At 47.1% G+C, this 24,028-nt stretch overlaps 2 protein-coding genes across 7 annotated transcripts in view; both read left to right on the forward strand.

Annotated features, from left to right (window-relative positions):
• The first annotated feature begins 20 nt into the window (after positions 1 to 20).
• Positions 21 to 14,120, forward strand: mboat2b (membrane bound O-acyltransferase domain containing 2b). 2 transcript variants are annotated; one of them, XR_013078496.1, is made up of 14 exons: positions 31 to 294; positions 5,215 to 5,360; positions 5,662 to 5,739; positions 5,989 to 6,084; positions 6,232 to 6,287; positions 6,376 to 6,430; positions 6,771 to 6,954; positions 7,874 to 8,066; positions 8,431 to 8,534; positions 8,751 to 8,815; positions 9,612 to 9,744; positions 10,256 to 10,407; positions 10,775 to 11,005; positions 13,291 to 14,120. XR_013078496.1 is itself a non-coding variant. In XM_076755874.1 (13 exons), the coding sequence occupies exons 1-13, from the start codon at positions 205 to 207 to the stop codon at positions 10,944 to 10,946; spliced, it is 1,524 nt and encodes a 507-aa protein (XP_076611989.1). In that variant the 5' UTR covers positions 21 to 204; the 3' UTR covers positions 10,947 to 13,207. The 2 variants fall into 2 exon arrangements, 1 of the variants encoding a protein (XP_076611989.1); XM_076755874.1 differs by lacking the exon at positions 13,291 to 14,120 and having other exon boundaries at positions 21 to 294; positions 10,775 to 13,207.
• A 665-nt stretch (positions 14,121 to 14,785) lies between these two features.
• kidins220b (kinase D-interacting substrate 220b) overlaps positions 14,786 to 24,028 on the forward strand; it is a 21,366-nt gene continuing 12,123 nt past the window's right edge. For 2 of the 5 annotated variants that reach the window (XM_076755831.1, XM_076755833.1), the window contains exons 1-18: positions 14,786 to 14,957; positions 17,121 to 17,276; positions 17,467 to 17,565; positions 17,732 to 17,830; positions 17,990 to 18,088; positions 18,367 to 18,468; positions 18,723 to 18,821; positions 18,913 to 19,110; positions 19,655 to 19,753; positions 19,992 to 20,090; positions 20,848 to 20,946; positions 21,290 to 21,467; positions 21,568 to 21,732; positions 21,851 to 22,030; positions 22,111 to 22,276; positions 22,432 to 22,583; positions 22,685 to 22,974; positions 23,411 to 23,551. In XM_076755831.1, the coding sequence (XP_076611946.1) occupies positions 17,145 to 17,276; positions 17,467 to 17,565; positions 17,732 to 17,830; positions 17,990 to 18,088; positions 18,367 to 18,468; positions 18,723 to 18,821; positions 18,913 to 19,110; positions 19,655 to 19,753; positions 19,992 to 20,090; positions 20,848 to 20,946; positions 21,290 to 21,467; positions 21,568 to 21,732; positions 21,851 to 22,030; positions 22,111 to 22,276; positions 22,432 to 22,583; positions 22,685 to 22,974; positions 23,411 to 23,551 (2,397 nt within the window). In that variant the 5' untranslated portion in view covers positions 14,786 to 14,957; positions 17,121 to 17,144. The remainder of the gene's footprint in view (positions 14,958 to 17,120; positions 17,277 to 17,466; positions 17,566 to 17,731; positions 17,831 to 17,989; positions 18,089 to 18,366; positions 18,469 to 18,722; positions 18,822 to 18,912; positions 19,111 to 19,654; positions 19,754 to 19,991; positions 20,091 to 20,847; positions 20,947 to 21,289; positions 21,468 to 21,567; positions 21,733 to 21,850; positions 22,031 to 22,110; positions 22,277 to 22,431; positions 22,584 to 22,684; positions 22,975 to 23,410; positions 23,552 to 24,028) is intronic. The other 3 variants (XM_076755832.1, XM_076755834.1, XM_076755835.1) reach the window with 3 other exon arrangements.

Here is a 24,028-nt window from a genome sequence, read left to right on the forward strand (position 1 = left end):
GGGAGGAGGGGGAGACAGACAGACTGAGGAGAAGGAGGAGGAGGAGGGACAGGAAGAAGAGGAGGAAGGAGCATCAGCAGCAGGACACAGACACGCAGACAGACACACAGACAGACTGTCGGCGGATCACGGAGCCTCCGCCGCCGCCTCTGAGCTGCTGCAGCCGGACACAGAAGCAGCAGACCCGGCCGCAGACACGGAGCCATGGCCGCTGAAGACATCCGATCCACGGCCTGCACCGGCTCCAGCCTCCTGCAGCCGGTCAGCGAGATCACCAACCTGCCGCTGGACCAGGTAAGACCCACATCTCCTGCACACCACCCGAGCCCGGAGCCCCGGAGCCCCGGAGCACGGAGCTGCGGCGTCCCGGGGCGGAGACCGGCTGCGGGGTCTCAGATTATCGGCGTTAAATGCGACACGTCCGGCCGGAGGGTGCAAGAAAAACGAGAAGCAGAGCGAGCGGATCAGACAGGCGCTGCAACCAGCGTCTGTCCAAAATGGATGGAGGCCTCGTATCGGTGCACAGAGTCCAGCATCTGAGATCCTGAGGCAGATTTGAGCGATGGGCACAGTCCGGGTTCGGGTTTTGAGCCCGTGGAGGCTCCTGCTGGTTTCCTGGGATGGAGGGAGTCCTCATGTGTTCACTCCGGATGCTGATCTCTGTGTTCATGTGCTCACAGCAGATGAAAACATGATTTCTTCTGCTTATGATGAGATTATTAGTCAGATTCAGCAGTGAGGTCGAGTCTCCTCAGGGCCTCTGGTCCTGATCCAGAGTCTCCAAAGAGACTTGTCTCCTCTTAACTTCTCACATGTCAATAACTGATCGGATGATCAATATTTGACTGAAAATCAAAGATATTACATTAAAGTCCAGCAGCTGAAAACAGGTTTGTGTATCAGGACGTAGTTTCTTCTTCTTTAATCATCTGACGACCCCTCAGTTTAATCTGCTGACCCTCTGAGGTTACTACATGAAGTATTTAAAGTACCCCCACCTGCAGCAGCTCCACCTGCAGCATCTCCAACAGTAACATGCTGCTCTGACATTGAAGCTACAGTATGAACAAGCTAGTGAAGTCACAGAGAGTCAGAGATCAGACACAGGAGACATTTTACTGCACACACAGTACTTTTACTGCATGAAGCTGAGAATACTGCTGTACTTTTACTGCATGAGATTGACTGTACTGTTCTACTTTTACTGCATGAAGCTGAGAATCCATGTGCACGTTTACTTCAGTAGGATTATGAAGGCAGGACTTTTACTTGTATTTGTTATTGTTAACATATTAACATGAGTATTTTTACTGCAGTAAATGATCTGAATACTGCTTCTCATAAAGGTGTATATAAATGTCTGGTTGATAATGACAGTGTCTTTGTCTTCATATAATCAGTGTCTGCCTTTGACTTAATTAGAGTTGATGTTAAACTGTCTTTACATTTGGTTTGTGAGGTCTGAGTCCTCAAAGCTCCACGGTGGAGGACTTTAAGGCTGGACTGGCAGAAATGTCATGTGATCTTCATCGTTATGTTTTCATGAGTGTTCAATCACCTGATAATAGAATCACTGTGTTTCAGGCTTTATGTGTGCAGAGGGAGCAGCTCCTCGTCCACAGACGTCCTTTAAGTTGAAACACATGTTGAGTTTTGATGGAGATCAGGAGAAGAATGAGTCAGTAAGACGAGAGGCAGCTCGAGCACTGAGCTCGTCGTCTGTGGAGGGTCTGTTTCCTCCACTGCTCAGCTGATAAAACCTCCCCAGTGTTCCAACATCAAGTCCTCCTTCAGCTCCCAGTAACTCACTGGTGTCAAACCAGCCATTCACTGAACCAGGTTTCACCTTTAAACTGAACTCATGCCTCAGCTGGTTAAGACTTTACTGATGGCTTAATCTGTGGCAAAGACACATCTGTTGCTCTGTCCAATCAAGAACCATCAGCTATGTAAACAGGAAGTCACTGTAGCATCACAAGCTAGCAGAGTTTTAGAGGCTCAAAGCTAAATCTTTGTAAACGTAGATGTTTGATTTGTTTCTGTCTGCACACACAGAGAATTCACACAGTTTCCAATGAAGGAAATATCTGATTACGCTAAGCTAACAATGGCAACTCATTTAGTCAAATGTTATTATCATAACGTTTGCTAATTTGAGGTATATTTTGTTATTTTAGTGAAATCTGATTTTAAATCTTCAGACTTAGAGTCAGAGTCATTATTAAACAGCATTTGTCAGGTTTCAGGTCAGACATGTCGACTGGACTCCAGATTACCTCTATGAGTCTAAACGGGTCAGATATTAGCATGCTAACTTAGCTTTTTACAGCACAGTTGTACCTGCAGTTCGTGTCTGTAAATATTTAGTAACACTCCGTCTCTGTAAGAACGAGTTTACGAGCTGTTCATCTGTTCAGCTGTTCATACGAGCTGCAGCCGACTGCAGGTTTTCAACAAAACATGGAGGACTGTCCGGTTTGCTAAACATGTTTCTGAACAGTCTAAAGTTTGTTGTTCTGTCTTTATTGACCTTCTGTGAATCAACTTGTTTCTGTTTTGTGAAAAAAGACAAGAGTGTAAAAGAAGAAGTCCAGAGTCTCGATGAGAACGTGGACCTGGACTCGCTCAGTCTGTTTGTGGTTTGGACCACGCGTTTCATGCTTTCTCTTCCATCATGGTCCTGAACTCATTAGTCACCGCTGAGTTTCTAATTAACTCCAAGCGTCTCCTCTGTGATTTAACGAAGGCAGTCGATGCTTCGGGAGCAGACGGAGGAGGAGGAGGAACCATCAGGAGTTGTTTCTCTCCTCAGCGGCGGCAGAACGTCCGACTGTAATCGCTCAGTTTACACACCGTTCATTATTAATGAACAACACATCGACAAGCGTCGCCTGTTTCACTCTACAGCTGGATCAGATGTTACGCTGCTCAGACTCTCTGTGGTGTCACCGTTTCAGCTGCTGTCAGCCTGAAAGACAGCCAACTATCCGCAGAGTCCAGGACAAACAAACAAGCTGCAGCTGTGAGACTGAAACCGTTTCCGACTGAACGAACCAGCTCAGACCTGATCCCTCAGACCGCTTCATGTGGCCTGACAGCACAAACTCAGGGCCCACACTCAGCAGATCACAGATCAGAAGACGGGAGAAGAGATTGTTTTGACATTTTTAGATGAAACTGAGGAATTATTCACCCGAACAGTTTCTGTTGACGAGCTGATCGATTCATTGATCGATTGTTTCAGCTCTAATGGAGCTCAATTAAACTTTGATGTTAATTGTTTTTTCATATTGCATCATCACAAACGTCGTCTTTGCTCCTCTGAGATTCAGGAGTGTCCTCAGATCCTGTTAGGTCTGAGTCCAAGTCCTGGTTCTGGTTCTGAGACCAGAACAGACACTGAACCAAGTGACTACAGAAACATGCAGGATTCACCTTCAGGAACAATCCGAGGAACGATCCACAGACGGGTCAGAGCGAGCAGTCTGATGACACCGTGGAGATAAACACACACAGACGTGAAGGTGTCGCCTTGAACGTGGCTGAACTTAAAGCTGCTGAGCATCAGTCGCCTCTAATTGAACAGATTTCAGCACAGACACGAGACGACTGCGAATCCTCCTGATTAAACATGAAGAATTGAGTTTGATAAGAAGAAGACGTTTGTCCTCCACAAACTCTCTGCGCTCTAATAATCTGCTGCTGCTTTAATGAACATCCTCCCCCCATCATCCATCTCTTTCTCGTTGGTCGCAGGGATACTCCATCATGTTGGAGGTCGTCTCCTCTTCACTCCTCATTTACTCCTTTCAGCTGCGTGACCGCTGATGAATGCAGGACGCTCAGATAACGAGAAGAAGAATTACTGTAATTCTTCTTCTCTGCTGCTTTAAAGCCGACAGACAAAACAGATGCTGACGCCGTTCTGTTCTTTATATGTTGTGTTAATCACAGCAGTGAAGGAAAAACTACATTCTCCGTCTCTATGTGAGACCTGCTGTGACTGAGGACCTGGATGTCACCTTGGACGACCAGCTGTCCTTCATCCCTGTGACACCCCAGCATCAGGAGGTGGTGCAGGTTCTGGTCCAGGCTCTCATCATCTCGCTCGTGGTGTTCCTGCCGTCAGATCTCCATCAGACCTTGCAGCTCATCTAGAATGCTGCTGGTCTCCACCCTGTTCCAGTCCTCCACTGGCTGCTCACATCAGACTGAAGATACTGGTCTATGTCCAGGTCTAGCATACATCCATCCAAACATTCCCCTCAGACCCTCAACGGGCCTTATGAGATGGATCTAAAATCAATCCTAAAACAAAGATTCAGTCATTGTGAGGTCATTCAAAGTGGAGAAATGTGTTTGTGATTTTTACCTGTGAGCAGAGCTTTGCATCCGTCCACCTGTGAGGACGTCAAAGCAATGATGATGGTGGTTTGAGTGTTTAAAGCTCAGCATTGATGGTGTTCTGGCAGTATTCCTCAGATGGTCGTAACGTGACCAGGTAACCTCATTAGTTGGGGTCAAAGAGCACTTCCTGTTTCCTGACGTTTGATTTGACAACAGGTTCAAGATTGAAGACGTTCCTCACAAGATGACTCACTGAATAGAACAAAGAGGATTTAAAAGACGCCACAGCGTTAAAAACTGCTTTTTAATGTGAATGAGAACAGACAAACAGCTGACATTCCTCACCTGTTCATCTAAAGAAACCATCAGCTCGTTCATTTGTTGATCAACACGCAGTCCAGCCGAGGCTGATGGGAACGTCATGAGTTCTGCTGCCGTCGGGTCAGAAACCGGCGCGCTGGACACATTAACACCTGATGATGGAGCTACATGTAGAGTCTGAAGGCAGCCATGTGCTGTTTAGCTGTCAAAAAGGACAGGAGTGTGTGAGACTGCAGCAGAGACGCCGAGACGAGACTCAAGCCCTCTGGACTTTGCAGAAGTAGATATTTTTGCAGCCGTGCTGTTGTGTGAGGTGATCTGTCTCGTGGACAGCAGGTCGTAGCTCAGAGACTATAAATATCTGCTGAAGGTCTAATTTTATCAGCAGAGACGTCAGAGAGATGACGACGGTGAAAAACCTTGACAGACTTCTGAAGCACATCTGCTAATAACAGAGTTACAACCACTGAATCCTGACTTTGGGTCACATGATCTCACCTGCAGCAGTTAACCTCCAGGTGTGTCTTTTTCTCTCTCTGTCTGCAGGTAAACTTTGTGGTGTGTCAGCTCTGTGCTTTGCTGTCGGCCTTCTGGTTTCGTCTCTTCCTTCATCCCAGTAAAACCAGTCCTTTCATCAGACATGTGGTGGCGACTTTGCTGGGACTCTACTTCGCCCTCTTCTGCTTCGGGTGGTAAGATGGACGCCGTCAGTCACTTCTGAACCGCTTTCACTTGACTTAAGAAGAAAAAACTGTTAGAAGCTGTAGCTTTAGCATGTAGGCTAACTGCTAATGTTAGCTTGTTTAGCGTGGTTGTGTCATCAAACTAAACTGATGTTAAAACACTGAATGTCCTTAAAGATTCGTGGATGTTGCTGCTGGACATCGAATTCTCTGACAGGAAGTAGAAATGAACAATGAATGAATTCTGCTTCACCGTCGGGAGGTTCGTTAGTGTTTGGAGGACAATCTCTGCATGTCCTCTGTCTTCCAGGTACGCCCTTCACTTCCTGGTTCAGAGTGGACTCACCTATGGCGTCATGATCCTGACCGGAGTCGAACACATGCACAAGTAAGATCAGAAAGTCCTCATGTGATGGCTTCATCATCGTCTCTTGGCCTTCTTCGGCGGAGACGGTACTGTAATGGCGGTGGTTGGATATGTCAGATGTGCATGTTCTTAAATCTGTAGACTTCCACTGCTCCACCTTTTCGCTGTGGCTGTGACACCCCCTGCAGCCTGTGGGGGGCGCTGACAGCGCTGTGTGTGGATGAGTCTGATCCATCAATCCTTCTCTTCACCTGCTGTCTGTGGTTTCAGGTACTGCCTCCTGGTGGCGCTCAGCTATCTGAGTCTGTGTCAGATCACTCGAGTCTACGTCTTCGACTATGGCATGTACTCCGCTGACTTCACGGGGTGAGACCGGCCCTTCCTGTGCACACACCTGTTCATCTGAAATACACCTGGCTTCAGACAGCCGCTCTGGTTCACAGTGAAGTCTGAGTCTGAAGGTCTGTGGGCATTTCTCAGTTTTAACCCTCACTGCTCTTGTTCTGTCTCCAGCCCCATGATGGTGATCACTCAGAAAATCACCAGTCTGGCCTTTGAAATCCACGACGGTAAACAGACAGCATCTTCACACGTGCTGCGATTGTTGGAAGGTGGATTTTTGCAGTTCTTATATCAGATTTGATTTTTCTCACACAGGAATGGCACGAAAAGAAGAACATCTGACTCCAGGACAGAAAATTTTAGCCATCAGGTTTGTTTCTAACTGTGAAGTTTAAATGTCTTCCTTGATGATCCAAACACAAATAACTCGTTATTATTCTGCTTAACAACTTAATTTTCTGTGTAACAATGCAAACATTTACAGATAAATGCAGTGAAGTAAACGTACAAAGCAGCTGTACAAGTAAAAATGTGTTGTACTTGTGTAGTGGTTTAGGGTGTTTTTGAAACATGAGGAATAAAGAGATACAGCATGACTCTGGACTGGTGCCACACCTCCCAGTGTAGAAACCAGAGCCTTACTGGTTCAGTACTGAATGTGTGTGTGTGTGTGTGTGTGTGTGTGTGTGTGTGTGTGTGTGTGCGTTCAGGAGGATGCCAAGTTTGCTGGAGTACTTCAGCTACAACTGTAACTTCATGGGGATCTTGGCCGGACCCACCAGCTCCTTCAATGACTACATCGCCTTCATTGAGGGAGACCCCCGTCGTCATAGAGACCAGGAGGCCAACAGGAAGTCCAACAGCACACTGAGGCAAAGCGAGCCGTCGCCAAACGTACGACACATGACCACACTGTCAGCAACACGAGCATCAGTCCGTCAATTGAGCGTCTCCTCACAGATGTGAAGTGAAGTTACTGAATTAAGCTTGAAAGTGACAATCACTGCTGGCCTGAAATCAGAAGCTGCTTCCTGAACTGAGCTTTAATGATAAAAAGAGGAAAGATCAAGGTCTGAGAACAGAGGAGTTAGCAGTTGAGCTAGTAACAAAACTCAGAATCAGTCACACCAAAGACCTTTCCCCCTCAGACAGTGAGATGCTGGCCGACATGAGCAGGCTGATGTGGATGAAGCACAGCAGAGTTCAGTAAGGGAAACATCTGCATTTGATCAGGTTCATGTCACTGGTACCTGTCCAGTAAACTGTGGCCGGAACGCTACGATCTCCTCTAGAACAGCGACTCATCGTCTGCATAATGACTGATTTTGTCCGATGAACTGTATCTGTGATGTGACGCAAAGAGCAGCTGCTGTCAGTTCAGTGAATGTCTCCCATTCAGTGAATACATGATGAAGAGTTTTCGACTGAATCTGTCAGACAATCAAGTGTAGAGCTGAAACCAGAACACTGCTGGTGTTGATGGTGCTGGTGTTTCACTGTGCTCCATGCAGAAAGCTGTTGAAGAAGTCGTCATCTCGGTCAGTGATCAGTTTGAATCCAAACAGCTGCAAACAGTGATTTCTGCTCTCAAAGCCTGTTGAAGCTCTTCCTCCTGTTGTGAAACCAGAGCAGGTCTATTCATAATTCAGAGGAGTGACGTTGATGAATTGTCCATTCAGTGACGAAGCTCTCTGTTAAACCCACATGATGTTTGTGATACACCAGATGCCTTCAGGAGCCAAAGTCTGCTCTCAGCGTCATGTAAAAAACCACAATAAACTGCAGTAGAATAAATGTCTCTGTGTGTCCTCAGACGGAGGTCGTCCGGAAAGTGGCCACCTCCTTCTTCTGCCTCCTGGTGTTTCTGTCGGTGTGTAAAGTTTTCCCCGTGGAACGAAACATTGATGATGACTTCATCGCCAACATGCCGTTCTACGCTCAGGTGGTCTACCTGTACCTGTCCATGCTGACCACCAGACCCAAGTACTACTTTGTCTGGACACTCGGTGGGTGTCTGAAACTGTGTCCTCTGCTTTTGTCTTTCTTCACATGATTTCTTTATTTCCCTTTCGCACTGTTTGTTCAATCTTTCCTCTATTTGTGTTTTTTCACTTCAAGAGTAGCTTCACGCCTCCTGAAAGTCTTCTTTTTGCTGACCTTGTTTAACTTCCCACCCAACTACAGTGATCTACAGGCATACTCCAGGTCACTGTGACATAACTGTTAGGTGTGGCTACAGGTGCACCAGAACACCTGCCACTTCCCAATGGCTACAAAGTCCATGAACATCAGTCCAGACTCTAGAGCATGTAAGACAGGACCTGTTTTACCTCTGTAACTCACCTCCTTCTAATCTCATTTTTAATGCAGCTGATGCCATCAACAACGCTGCCGGCTTCGGCTTCAACGGCTACAACGATGACGGCTCTCCTCGCTGGGACCTCATCTCCAACCTGAGGATCCTCAACATCGAGGTGTGTCAGGGTTCTGGACTTTAGTCAATAAATAATAAAGTGGGTGTGTAAATAACATCCCACATTTATGAGAAGAGCTCTGGAAGCAGCTTATCCCCGCTAACTGACTGTTAGCTGTTAGCTCATATCTGAGTACAGTTCTGTATGATTTGAAATATATTACTCGATAATATTGACTTCATAAATCTAAGTCAGAGTTTCTCTGTTTTGTTTCAGTTAGCCACCAGTTTCAAAGTGTTCCTCGACAACTGGAACATTCAGACTGCACATTGGCTCAAAAGGTTTGAACACATTTACTGCTTTTACTGTGTTTTTATGGTTGCATCAGATTAGGACTATTTGACACAATCTCCCAGAAATTCATCCTGACAGATTTGATTTTAAAATAAAGTTCTGTGGGTTTGAACAATACTGTATGAGCTAAATTGATCTTTAGAACTGTTTTAGCTCAACACCTCTTCAAGCATGAACCAGCAGCTAGTTTAGCCTTAGCTGTTGGCTTGGTTAATACATGAAGACGTCACAGTGAGACCAAACTGTTCAGGAGGATTTTTGATCCAAACCAACACATCCAGCATGAAATAAGAATCAATTTCATCAGCAGGTACCTCAAGTAAATGATTCAACTTTACAGACTGAGCACTAAAAGAAGTGTTCAGAGATTACACCGCCATATTTTCAGAATCGCTGCTCACAGACAGATTTATTTTTAACTGACTACCTGTGATGGTGGTTGGTACTCAGTACACTGCCTCTAACAGAACACAAATTCATCAACTCCACAGTGTGAAGCTCAGGTCAGATTATAGTTTTACATCCCATTTCAACACACACTTCACATTATTATCTGCTGTTCAACTGCAAACACACCCACACCAGAAGAACAATGAAGCATCACAAACAAACACATTGTTAGCTGTGTGCTAATTGTTACACAGCAAAGATTTTTAAACCTGCTGAAATAAAGAGCATGAAAGCATCAGGTTCAGCTTCTATGAGCTGAAAATCAGACGGCAGCAGGTGGTGTAGATGCTGTGCTTTTGTTTGTATGTCTGACCTCTGACCTCTGGTTGACAGGGTGTGTTACGAGCGATGTCCCTACCACCCAACGGCAGCCACCTTCATCCTGTCGGCCATGTGGCACGGAGCTTATCCAGGCTACTACCTCACCTTCCTCACCGGCATCGTCATTACACTGGCTGCTAGAGCGGTGAGCTGTCCTCGCTAACTTTTAGCTGTTAGCTTAGGAACCCACTAAGTGTTTGCAAATGGACCTGCAAACTGTTAGCTGATGACTGCACTAACAAACTGTTAGCTGTTAATATTAGCTGATGAACCTGCGACTAGCTGTTAGATGATGAGAGCGCTGAAGCGTGAGCATTTTGTGTGATGCTCCATGCTAACGCTTTAGCATTCATTGTGATGAGGTGAAGGAGGCCTCATGCTAAGATGTAAGCATACATCGTGTTCATGGGTAAATCCTCTAGCATGCTATGTTAGTTGATGCTAAGTTGTAACATCTTTGCATACACTGATTGACAATTGCTAACATGTCATGCTAACATTTTGACAGCATTTTGTCAGTACCCTGGAATCACAGACATTTTAAATGACAGTTGTGTCTATGCTAACAGCTTAGCATGCATGATCCTAGGGTTCATTTTAATGATTCTGTACTTTTTCTGCTCACAGCTACTTGAATAAGCATTTTGTGCTCTCAGGTCAGACACAACGTTCGGCCGTACTTCCTGCAGTCACCCGCCCACAAACTGGTCTATGATGTCATCACATGGGCGGCCACTCAGATCGCCATCTGCTACACAGTGGTGCCTTTTGTCCTTCTGTCTGTGGGTCCATCCATCAAGTTTTACAGGTCCGTAAGTCAAGCTTAGCTCTCACAAACACACCGTGATGATAATTATTATTGAAGATTTCTTGTTCTTAACACTCTGACTTGTCTCTGGAATGCAAACAAACATGGCCGTCTCATTAAATCCCTCACTAAGGAAACATGAATAAAATGTTGTGATCATTTTCACCTTCACACCACCAACAATCAGAAACAGATCTCAATGCTGGATAACTCTTCAAATTATTTTTGAATACTGGGAATCATTCTTTTCAGCTGTTTGATGCCTTGAAGTCGTTGATCATTACTTCTCTTTTTGATTTTGGTGTGATATCAGATCACCTGAAGTCTCTTCACATCTTCACCTGTGGCTTCCTCCCTCCTCTTGCAGATCCTGGTACTTCTGCCTTCACATCGGCTGCGTTCTGTTGGCCTTGGCGTTGCCGGTCAAACCGAGACATCTCCGTCTCAAAGACCAGCAGAGGAACCTTCTCCAGGAGCCGGTCCAGCACCACCTGGAGACTTCAGACAGAAACTGCAGCCAGAAGGAAAAAACCACATGAGACAGAGGACAATCCTGTACAATGTTGTGTTTCCATTGCTTGTATAGAAAGACAAGGAGGTGAGCCATATGAAACAGACCTTCCTCCTGTCTGGAGTACAGAAACAATGGTCATGACACCAAGTTAAAATACTGTATTATTTGAATTCACAGGACTGAATTTTGAAGGCCTGTGTTGTACTTGATGAGGTGTTTTCCCACAAAACTTTGTCTATTCAAGGAAGTACGACTGCCAGGACTGAAACTCCCATAACCAACAGAAAGAACATTTTTTGGGTCAGGTGGCAGGTTCAGACGAATCTGTAGAACTGGAGGGTATAAATACATATATATACTGTAACTTCATGTGGAACAGCTGTTTATGGAACAGACAGACTGCCCCGAACCGTCATGGCCACCCCTGTAGTGCTGAACAGGCTCAATTTTCTTTCCAGTCAGAAACCTGCTGACTGTCCATCTGTAGAAATGAATGAATAAAGGGAGGAATAAATGAGAGGATTAATGGAGTAATGGCTGAACGGATTATTAAACAAGTCCATGAATGAACGAAAGCACGTTAAAGACAAGTTCATTCTATGAGGGCATAAAGAGCAAGTGGATGACCAGATGAGCGTGATTAAAGAGTGAAGGTGAACGAATGAATAAGCAGGCCAGTTAGTGCATTAAACAATGAACAAAGAGGCAGAGAAGGTTCAGATGATCCTCCACATTCCTCCCAGACTGTCGTCATAATGTTTTAAACCACAATATCACAGTGTTCACAGACATGAGTTTGGAGAAAGTGCCAATAATTATTCCACTCGGTCGCCTTAGTTTGTTTTTTTAAGTGTTGAGAAGTGCTGCTTAGCAGGATCAGCACTGAACTCTGGATGTGCGAGTGAGGAGGACGTCGTGTTTACATTTGTAGATGTCAGTTTTTGTCAAGTTCTTATTTATGTAATTTATGTAATTGCAGACAGACTTGTGTTTAGATGTAAGATGTGATTCAGCTGGAGGAAATGCTCAGATCAGGTTCCCCTTCCATAAAATCACACAGCAGCAGGAATTACACCCAACAGTTTGTTCAATGAAGGGTTTAGCTCGTTTATTTTAGAAGCCAAAACAAGTTAGCTAACCTGGTTTAACACAGCAGCTGAACTAATCTGGTTTACTGTAGTCAACAGGTCTGTTTAGCAGGTAACAGGCTACTTAAAGGCTCAGTGTAGCGGTTATCTAGTTGGGTCAGCTAATGCTTTTGGTTTGAAGCTAAAAGTTTGCCTTGTTTTAGCTAACAGCTCACTGTAGATGCTAATACTGTTTGCTTTGGGCTAGCTAATGCTTTAGTGTGAAAACTACAACAGCTCAGTGTAAAAGCTAAAACTGTACAAGTTATTTATTAGTTAAGTGGTTAAACTAGCTGAGCTAAGAGCACACCGAGAAAGCTAAAACAGTCACACCCATAGAGTTTGGTTTAGTTTAGCTAACAGGCAGCATAGCAGGAAGACAAGCTTGCTTCAGATTAGCTGACACTTCATTAAAGAGGTGAAACCAATTGTTACTGGTTCACATATTCAGTTTAGCTAAGAAGTTTGTTTTGCATTGGCTTAGAGCTCAGTGCAGGAGCTGAACCAGTTAAAGTTAGCTAAAGGCTCTGCTTAGCTAAAAGCTGTTGATTGGATTAGTGAACAGGACACAGTAGAACCAGTAGGTCCAGTTTTGCTAATGGTTCAGCTCATTAGCTTAACAGTTTGACTTAGCTCAAGTTTCTCTTGCTGCTGTAAAAGTTATTTTCAGATGAGCTTTGAGGTTTTCATAAATGAAAAACATTCATTATTTTGCACCAACTTCTTCCTCCATTGATATTTCTTTAAAATGGCGCGTCATGCTGTGTTAGCACCAACACTGTAAGGTTGTAGCCCAGTGTTCGCTCTGTCAGGCCACATCGTCTTCTCCTAACCCTCCATCGTGTCTTTTATCCGTCTTGATGATGTAAGACATCTGTCTTCAGCATCACTTTCCACCACAGCTGCTTTGTTAATGTCTCCTCAGAATCAGGAAAGCACATTTCTTAGTTTTCCTGCCTTTCTTAAATGTTAACGAGACCTGGTTGAGAATGTGATGCTGCTGATGATTTCAGAGGCTGCAGCAGTTATTTGACATGATCCACATTCATGTTCTCACAGCGAACCAGTCACCTGTCTGTAGGTTTGATATGGACAATATGTTTGTCTGTTTTTTGTAAATTATGTGATTAAAACTTGGATTTTTTTGACACTTGACATTACAAGTGTGTCCTGTGGTTATTGATAATCTTTTAATGTGTAGCCATGGTGAAGCTGTCAATCATCCATCAATTTTCATTCCAGTCATCACGTGTGATCACGAGCTCGGTGGAGTGACCCAGAGGAGGAGATCATGGAGACCAGAGGAGGAGATGAAGGACACTCATTTCAGCTGCAGAGATCAACGAGACAACATGTTGTTCCTCTGGTCAAAAGGAGCCATCGTCTGATCAGGGTGGATGGATGCCTTCCTATTGTGGACGTGACAGACTCAGAACACACTGGAGGGATTTTCCCATCAGACCTTGGGATCCCCCAGCAGAGGCTGGACAGGGAGGAGGACACGTGGGCTGCTGTCTCCATCAGATGGACCTTCATCAGAAGCATGAAAATGGACAGAGAAGAAACAAAGAGAGAGAATCACGGCAGGATGGAGGTTTGTCTGCGTGATGATGTGTCACTGAGAACCAGCAGCTCATCTGAACTGATCACCTCAGTGGATCCCTGATGAGATCCTCTCCCCTGTGTGAAGGAGATCAGTGCGGGGGTTCAGGTCTGAATCATAACACACAGGTGGCTCTCCTTGGCACATGGCTGGACTCCCTCTGGATATAATATGGAGCTGAGACACAGGGTTGGACTTGTACTTTGGCGGGGTGAGACAGGAAGATAAGACCTGGCCGATAATACACTCTGTGCACTTTAAACTGTAATAAACTGATCCTGAAGCAGGCTGAGCTCCTCACACACTCTGCTGCACCATTAATAAGTCCTTCTGTTTATTCCACTGATAATAAACTGAATAATAACAAACTCTCTGTGGTCAAAGAACTGAAGCCAGCTCGATTCAAGTCACAAATTCTGATACGACAGAAGCAGATGATTAAAGCCAACAGGAAGAGGACAAATAGTTTAAAAAAAGAAAAACAGACAATGTTAAGGAATGTTACTGCATATGTATGTGAGAAACACGACAAGGCGTAAAAACAGACAAGGGCAGCCAAGCCAAATAGACGAATTGATCAGCTGCTCGACAGAGAAATGGGCCTTTTTGGATTATTGCAGAACATTTGCCTGCCTGCCAGCTTTACTCTCTTTCTCTCTCTTAATCAATAAGAAGTTGAAAAGGTTTTGGTGTGGTCTGCTTCATCAAACTGTGGTGGCATGTCGTATTTTCCAATACTGATCAATCGAAAAATGATTCGCAGATTTAGCAATAATGAAAATGATGAATTGCGCAGCCAAAGTTACGTTTCTAGTCGTCCGTAGAAAACAACACCTACAAAATAAGTTACCGTGCAGCTTCCGCTTACTTGTTTAGTGAAACCAAAACAAAATTTGAGTCTGAATGAAGTTGAGTAAATTCTGTGTGATTGTCAGGCTCTTGTTGGAGGTGAGGATGAATTGAATAATCAGCAAAAAATAGAGTTTTTCCCTTTCAAACTCTTTGGATTGCTCATTTACTTTAGCTAAATCCAGTGGTCTCTGTGTGTGCTTTTATTTTGACAGCAGTGAACGGAAGTGCGGGCGTGATTTTGGCGCGCTTGGCACAGCGAAGGGCTGTGGTTGGCCGTCTCTGTGCTCGGGTGTTCTGATCAAAGATGGCCGCTGTTGTTACGGATGGAGAGTGAGCTCAGGCTGACATCCCACACAGGCCGAGGACACGCAGACTAACCCGCCGACCAACAGGCACCGAAACCCGGCTGAATCGGAATCCGAGAACGGAAACCGAATCTGATTCTCTTCTCAAGGTAAAATCTGTTATTCCCTCGGTTTTTATTGTCAGCATCTTCAGCTGCCATCGATGAATATTTGATTGACACTTGTCACGTCGTGGAATCGACCAGAATAAATTAGACTGTCCGTTAAATGTTTGACATGTGAGACTTCAGGACCGATTAAAGCCTTAATTTGATTTTTAGTCCGTTTAGTTTGACGTTGGATGACGACTTTAAATCAGTGAACCGTGTCTGAAGGTTATTGAGGAGACTGTAGAGATAAGAGAAGAAGAAAAGAGGAGAGAGAAGGAAAGAAAAGCTAATGAAGAAATGGAGCTAAAGACAGGAGAGAGACTCTTAGTGTGTTCATGACATGTTCATACTGACATGTGAAGAACATGTCAGTGTTAGCATGTTATTATGAACATGTTAATGTCGTCACGTCAGTCGGACTCAGGGCGGCGCCTCTTCTTCTTCTTCTTCCTCGAAGCTCTGCAGCAAACACGTCACGTTAACATCAGCTCAGGTGTGTCTGCAGGGCTTTAATCTACCTGTTTGTACACTTTAATCAGAGAAAATCACCTAAAAACAACGAAAAAAAAGAATAAAAAAATGATCAGACAGGTGAGGAATGGTGCAGTCCTGCCTCTGTTATTGATAGATTATCGGTATTGATTGGCCTGGTTGAATGTGGATCTGGTCTCCAACCAAGTCTGAACCTGAACAAGCTGAATGTCTCATTTAAGTTATTTTCCCTCATCAATGACATCTGTGATCAATAGTTTCCTTCAAACAGACGTGTCCATCAATGACCTGATTATCAGATTATTATCAGTTAATTGTCGCTGATCAGTGAAGAACGCCTGAATCCAGCCTCCACCTGTAGGAACACCTGTGTCAGGTGTTTGTCCCCTGACGACTAATCAATAACCAATAACAAAGATATGAACTAGTCTCTGCTCAGCTGATCTCAGATCTGTTTCCTGAACTCTCATTGTCAGCTGTTGAGTTTCTGTCAGAGCAGGAATGTGTGTCAGATCTGTTTACTGCACACACACACACGCGCGCACACACACGCATGCGCACACACATGCGCATGCACGCACTCACACACGCACGCACTCACTCACACACACAATGTGGACTCTTGTTTCTTTGTTCTTCATTCACCCCCCCCCCCCCCCAGCTGGGACCGTTTTGATTTTATGGTTGTTAAATTTTCCAGGAAAGTTTCCCACAAAGTTTCCTGGGGGACGTTTGTTTGTGTGCTTGTTTTTCATAAACTCATTTCTTTGAGTTCGTCAGAAATGATGGAAAACAGAAAAATGTAAAGAAGAAAAGATAAGGTAAGGTAAGATAAGAAAAGATAAGAAAAGGTAAGATAAGGTAAGATAAGAAAAGATAAGATGAGGTAAGATAAGAAAAGATAAGGTAGGATAAGATAAGAAAAGATAAGATGAGGTAAGATGAGATAAGATAAGATGAGATAAGATAAGATGAGATAAGATACGACGCAGCTTTGGTGAATGATGTGATGGTGGCAGAAGACTGTTTCCATGGAGACAGCTGCTCCTCTGATTGGTGCTTTTCTGCTGGCCTCCAGGAGGATTGTGGGTAGTGTAGTGAAGCTGCAGATTAAACTTTATTGATCTCTGGAGGGGAGTTGGTGATGATGAGGATGAGGGCGATGCTGAATTCTGATTGGTTTGCCGTGTTTCCATAGTGACACCCCCCCCCCGCCCCCCCTTCATTAATGTGATATCAGCAGAGCCCACAGAGGCGCTGCAGGCTGGTCTGAGGTCAGCTCAGGGCTGACAGCTGAACATCAGACTTTAAAGGTCACGTTCACACTCGCCGTATTAATACCACAGGACATGAGAGACGGCGTGGACACGAGGCGTCTGTCCTGAGGGTGGACAAATGTCAAGAGCCAAGAAGAAAAGACTACTGCAGTTCATAAATACTCAATACTACTGCAGTCTGAAAGTACTCAATACTACTGCAGTCTGAAAGTACTCAGTACTACTGCAGTCTGAAAGTACTCAGTACTACTGCAGTCGGAAAGTACTCAATACTACTGCAGTCTGAAAGTACTCAATACTACTACAGTCTGAAAGTACTCAACACTACTACAGTCTGGGCTGAACTGGACCTGTGACTGTCCTCACGTGTTGTCCCGCTGTCTCCTGTCTCTAGGGGGCGTAGGGACGGACAGCAGACATGGACACCACCACGTCCATCAAGATGACCACTCTGGCCATCCAGAACCTGTTCAGCTATGTGGAGGAGGAGAACCTGTCCGCCCTCAAGGCTCACCTGGACCGCTTCAAGGAGGTGGACGGACGCAGCGACGTACGTCTCAATAAGACTCATCGTTGTTTCGTCTCTTTGGTCTTTGTAGATTTGTGTGTTTCTGTCACGTCGACGTCGTTCGTTCGTTCGACCTCTTTGGGTTTGTTCCGTTTGTTCTGGGCTTTTCGGACGTGTGTCGTCCTCTTGGTCCGTCTCACTGTCTGTCCTGTGTCTTCTCGCTCGTTGGCAGAACGGTCAGACTCCCCTCATGCTGGCGGCAGAGCAGGGAAGTCTGGAGATCGTCCAGGAGCTCATCAGGAGGGGGGCCAACGTCAACCTGGACGACGTGGTGAGTCCTCGTCTGTCCTGCTGTCCTGCATGCTGCCTGTGTCTCTGTCCTCCCTGCTCTCCTCTCTGACCTACGAATGCTGTGGTTGTCAGGAGACGCACAGCGTTAACGGGCAGGTGTCTCGGGATGGCTGGTTTCCATGGTGATGTGTCTCCGTGTCTTTCAGGACTGCTGGTCGGCTCTGATCAGCGCCGCTAAAGAAGGTCACGTGGACGTGGTGAAGGAGCTGCTGGAGAACAGCGCCTACATCGAGCACAGAGACATGGTGGGACACAGTACAAAGGCTCATGGGACATGTAGTGGGACAGGGTGGTCACGTTGACCTCTGCTGGACATGATTCGTGAAGACATGTGTTCATCGTGTTCACTCGTTCATCAGAGCGATGAAGATCATTTACGTCCAGTGTCTCTGTGTGTCTCTCAGGGAGGATGGACCGCTCTGATGTGGGCGGCGTACAAAGGTCGCGTGGAGGTCACCACACTGCTGCTGGAGCACGGAGCCAACCCCAACACCACAGGACAGGTAACACACACACACACACACACACACACACACACACACACACACAACAAACCCCAACACCACAGGACAGGTAACACACACACACACACACACACACACACACACACGCACACACGCACATACATACACACAAAAGGTGCACAATATAAAGTTGATATTTATGACATTTGACTGTCTGTGTCTGTGTGTGTGTGTTTGTGTGTCTGTGTGTGCGTGCGTGCGTGCGTGCGTGTGTTTGTGTGTCTGTGTGTGCGTGCGTGTGTGTGTGTGTCTCACAGCAGTACAGCGTGTATCCAATCATCTGGGCTGCAGGTCGAGGACACGCCGACATCGTCAAACTTCTGCTGCACAATGGAGCCAAAGTCAACTGTTCTGACAAGGTGAGGAGCTGAAACAACAAACAACACAACACAACACAACAACACAACAACAACAACAACAACAACAACAACAACAACAACAACCACACAGATGCAGATGTCTGCTTCTGTTCATTTCTGGACTCTTTGAAAATAGAAGTAGAAACCTGATCGAGTCGTTTGGTCATCAGAACCTGAAGTCTGAACAGTGACACCACGTTTGACCTTCAACCTCTGTGTGTGCGTGTGTGTGTGCGTGTGCGTGTGTGTGGCAGTATGGGACCACTCCTCTGATCTGGGCGTCCAGGAAAGGACATTTCGACTGTGTGATGCACCTTCTGGAGAACGGAGCCGACGTGGACCAGGAGGGGGCGGTACGATGAGCCGGTCGCCGCGCGGCCGTCAGCAGGTTTGTCTGCACCGTGTCAGGGTCAGTATTTAAAGGTCGTCTGTGTGTCTGCACAGAACTCCATGACCGCGCTGATCGTGGCGGTGAAGGGCGGCTACACCGACGTGGTGAAGGAGCTGCTGAAGAGAAACCCCAACGTCAACATGACCGACAAAGACGGAAACACGGCGCTGATGATCGCCGCCAAGGAGGGCTACACCGAGATCGTCCAGGACCTGCTGGACGCGGGGACGTACGTCAACATCCCCGACCGGGTGAGACGCTGTCACTCTGCATCACGTGACAGAAAGCTGTGAGACGCTCTGAAGGAGAGACGTTTGAGGCTTTTGTCAGTGCAGCGCTGCAGCCAGCAGAGGGCGCCACTGCTCACACCCACACACCCACACACACACACATACACACACACACACACACACACACACACACACACTGAACACACTGGTTGTTCAGACGGCTGACAGTTTATTTACAGTCAGACAGCAGAAGACGTGTCCATAAACACAACAACAGAGAACAGAGGGCTCACACCTCATCAAACAGGTGGGACAGGTGACTTTGAACGCAGCTCATGTTTTCACTCTGTGGAGCTTCATGTCTCCACGAAGGTCCGAGGTCACATGGACCAGTGTCCCTCCTCACTGGTGACATCACAGCTCATCTTCACACACAGATGTGCTCACTCTCACCTTCACCTGAAGTCTGAATGCCACCCTGTGTGTGTGTGTGTGTGTGTGTGTGTGTGTGTGTGCCCGTGCGCGTGTGTGCGTGCGTGCGTACGTGTGTGTGTGTGTGTTGCAGAGCGGTGACACGGTGCTGATCGGAGCAGTGAGGGGGGGTCATGTGGAGATCGTCAGAGCTCTGCTGCATAAATACGCCGACATTGACATCAGAGGACAGGTGAGGACAGGTGACAGGTTCACTGTTTGTGAACGTAGCTCAGCTGCTGCAGAGGCTGTCAATCACGTCATGTGACATGTCATGTGACTGACAGAAGAATTCATGTTTCATCCAGCACAAGTGATGTATACGTCACACTGTCATACAGTAATACTGTAGTAGTATCAGTAGCAGAGTTTATGAGTAGTACTGTGATAGTACAGGAAGGAGCTGATGTCTCACTCTGCTGCGTTTTCAGGAGAATAAAACCGCTTTGTACTGGGCTGTGGAGAAAGGAAACGCCACCATGGTGAGAGACATCCTGCAGTGTAACCCCGACACTGAGACCTGCACCAAGGTGAGACTGACACACCTGACGCACCTAAACACACCTGACACACCTGAACACACCCGACACACCTGACGCACCTAAACACACCTGACACACCTGAACACACCCGACACACCTGACGCACCTAAACACACCCGACACACCTGAACACACCTGGACACACCTGAACACACCCGACACACCTGACGCACCTAAACACACCCGACACACCTGAACACACCTGACACACCTCGACACACCTGACACACCTGAACACACCTGGACACACCTGACACACCTGGACACACCTGACACACCTGAACACACCTGAACACACCTGACACACCTGAACACACCTGAACATACCTGACGCACCTGATGCACCTGATGCACCTGAACACACCTGAACACACCTGACATACCTGATGCACCTGACGCACCTGAACACACCTGAACACACCTGGCACACCTGAACACAGCTGACACACCTGACTCACCTGACGCACCTGACACACCTGAACGCACCTGACGCACCTGAACACACCTGAGGCACCTGACACACCTGAACACACCTGAACACACCTGACACACCTGAACACACCTGACACACCTGACAAACCTGACACACCTCGACACACCTGACACACCTTACACACCTGAACACACCTGGCACATTACACCGCTGCGTATGAATGCTGTGTTTGGCGTTCTGAGCTGCCGTTGTGGTCCAGACGTTGCGCACGCTCAGATGTTGTGACGTCGTGTTTGATGCTTCCTGTCTCAGGATGGAGAGACTCCTCTGATCAAAGCCACCAAGATGAGGAACATCGAGATTGTGGAGCTGCTGCTGGACAAAGGAGCTAAAGTGTCGGCTGTCGACAAGGTGAGAACGATAAAGGCTCATTCAGAAACTTAATGTGCCGTAGAACTGTGGCTTCACTTCCACAGGTGAAAAGTACTTTTATTTTGGTGTAAAGTTTCTGGAATCTGTTTCATGTCAAGTAAAAACTTCTTGTGCGATGCCCTCTAAAAAGGGAAAACTCCAAAACAGGAAGTAGGCGTCACATGTGCAGTATAGACCAACAAATACATCACAGCTTGTCTAATTTATGATGGCAAAGATCATCCGGATCAGGTGTCACATGACTTCCTGTCCAAACTGGAGACCTGGAATGAAGACGGAAGGTGACAGATTGACTTCTTACTACTACTTCCTGTTTCTTCAGAAAGGAGACACGCCCCTCCACATCGCCATCCGTGGGAGGAGTCGTCGCCTGGCCGAGCTCCTCCTCAGAAACCCCAAAGATGGCCGCCTGCTCTATCGACCCAACAAGGCCGGAGAGACGCCGTACAACATTGACTGCAGCCACCAGAAGAGCATCCTCACGCAGATCTTTGGAGCTCGTACGTTCACACGTGAACGCAGAGAGGCGATGTGAGAAATGTCTGTTTGTGTTGCAGCAGGTGAGCGGTGTAACAGCACACACCTGTGATGTGTCTGCAGGTCACCTGTCCCCCACGGAGTCAGACGGGGACATGCTGGGCTATGACCTGTACAGCTCCGCGCTGGCTGACATCCTGAGCGAACCCACCATGCAGCCGCCCATCTGTGTGGGTCTGTACGCCCAGTGGGGCAGCGGCAAGTCCTTCCTGCTCAAGAAGCTGGAGGGTGAGGCCACACCCACACACACACACACACACACACACACACACACACACACACACACATATAAACACACACACCAGCACATGCTAACACTCCTCCTCCTCCTCTTCCTCCTCCTCAGATGAGATGAAGACGTTTGCTGGTCAACAGATCGAGCCGTTGTTTCAGTTCTCCTGGCTCGTCGTCTTTCTGTCTCTGCTGCTCTGCGGCTCCGTCGCCGTCGTCCTCGGCTTCACCGTCGACCCCAAACTCGCCATGGCCGTCTCCCTCAGCCTGCTGGCTCTGCTCTACCTCTTCTTTGGTGGGTCACTGTAACCGAGAGCAGCCTCTGTCTGTTCTCTGTCCCTGTGCTGTGTCAATAAAGTTTTCCCGTCCCCTCAGTGGTGGTGTACTTCGGCGGCCGTCGGGAGGGAGAGAGCTGGAACTGGGCGTGGCTGCTCAGCACCCGTCTGGCCCGTCACATCGGGTATCTGGAGCTGCTGCTGAGGCTGATGTTTGTGAACCCGCCGGAGCTGCCGGAGCAGAGTACCAGAGCTCTACCTGTCAGGTAACACCGCTGATCTGTGATCTGTGCGCCTGAGAGGATCAGCTCAGGGCAGAAACACACTCAGTCCAGCCTTTGCCTGCTGTGATGAGACTTAGGGAACAGTTTGAGTCACTTCCTGTGTGATGTCACGCTGATGTCATCACGTCTCCCTGCAGGTTCCTGTTCACAGACTACAACCGTCTGTCGAGCGTCGGCGGAGAAACGTCGATGGCAGAGATGATCGCCACGCTGTCCGACGCCTGCGAGAGAGAGTTTGGTTTCCTCGCTACGCGTCTGTTCAGAGTGTTCAAGACTGAGGAGACGCAGGGTAACACACACATGCTCACACACACACACACACACACACACACACACACACACACACACACTCTGAGTAACTGAGCTCTTCTTCTCTGCTTGTCGTCTCAGGTAAGAGGAAGTGGAAGAAGACGTGCTGCGTCCCGTCCTTCATCATCTTCGTCCTGGTGCTGTCCTGCCTGCTCACCGGCATGGCCCTGCTGGCCGTCTATAAGGTGGACGGCGAGAACCGGACAGTGAACGCCGTGCTGATCGCCATCGGCAGCGTGGTGGGTCTGGCTCTGCTTCTGAACTGCAGGACGTGGTGGCAGGTGACCGACTCGGTGCTGAACTCTCAGAGGAAGAGGCTGCACAGCGCCGCCAACAGGATGCACAAGCTGAAGAGCGAAGGCTTCATGAAGGTGAGGCGTTCATGGGACTTTGGTCTTCCTGCCGGCGGTCGTCACGTGTCTCTCTGATGTCTGTCCTCTGGCAGGACTGAACACAGATGCTGCTGGTGTGGGTTCACTGATGACTTCTTGGGGGTAAAATAATCAACCTGAAAAGATAAAAGCTGAAGTCATGAAGGCGTCTCTGACGTCACTGCTTCTGTAGTTCCTGCTGTCTGCCTGTAGGGGGCAGGAAGCGTCGCACAGAGAGCCGTCTGATGATGAACGAGGTCAATGAGTCATCAGTCATCGTATGACAGCTGTGTTCAGTTACTGCTGATTTCCTGCTGCTCCACATTAAATCTTTGGAACAGTGAACCAACGCGAGGCTTTTATTTTGGAGCAGGTGTAGAATATTTGATTAAACCACAGAAAGCAGTCCGATGTGAGTCCCGGTGTCGTCCTGCAGGTGCTGAAGAACGAGGTGGAGCTGATGGCGAGGATGGCGAAGACCATCGACAGCTTCACGCAGCATCAGACGAGGCTGGCGGTTGTCATCGACGGCCTGGACTCGTGCGAACAGGACAAAGTTCTGCAGATGCTCGACACGGTGAGGAGACGATACACGACATCACTGCAGCTCTGCTCCATTCACCTGTGTGTGCTCACAGGAAGTGAAAGACTCCGGTTGATTGACAGGAGGGCATTGATAACTGATGCAGCTGGAATGGATGAATGGATGGATGGATGGATGAATGAATGAATGGATGGATGGATGGATGAATGGATGGATGAATGAATGAATGGATGGATGAATGGATGAATGAATGGATGGATGATGAATGGATGGATGGATGAATGAATGAATGAATTGATGGATGGATGGATGAATGAATGGATGAATGAATGAATGGCTGGATGAATGAATGAATTGATGGATGGATGGATGGATGAATGAATGGCTGGATGGATGAATGAATGGATGAATGAATGGATGGATGGATGATGAATGGATGGATGGATGAATGAATGGATGGATGAATGGATGAATGAATGAATGAATGAATGAATGGATGGATGATGAATG

Source organism: Chaetodon auriga, chromosome 18 (assembly GCF_051107435.1).
Source record: "Chaetodon auriga isolate fChaAug3 chromosome 18, fChaAug3.hap1, whole genome shotgun sequence".
Classification (NCBI taxonomy): Eukaryota; Metazoa; Chordata; class Actinopteri; order Chaetodontiformes; family Chaetodontidae; genus Chaetodon; species Chaetodon auriga.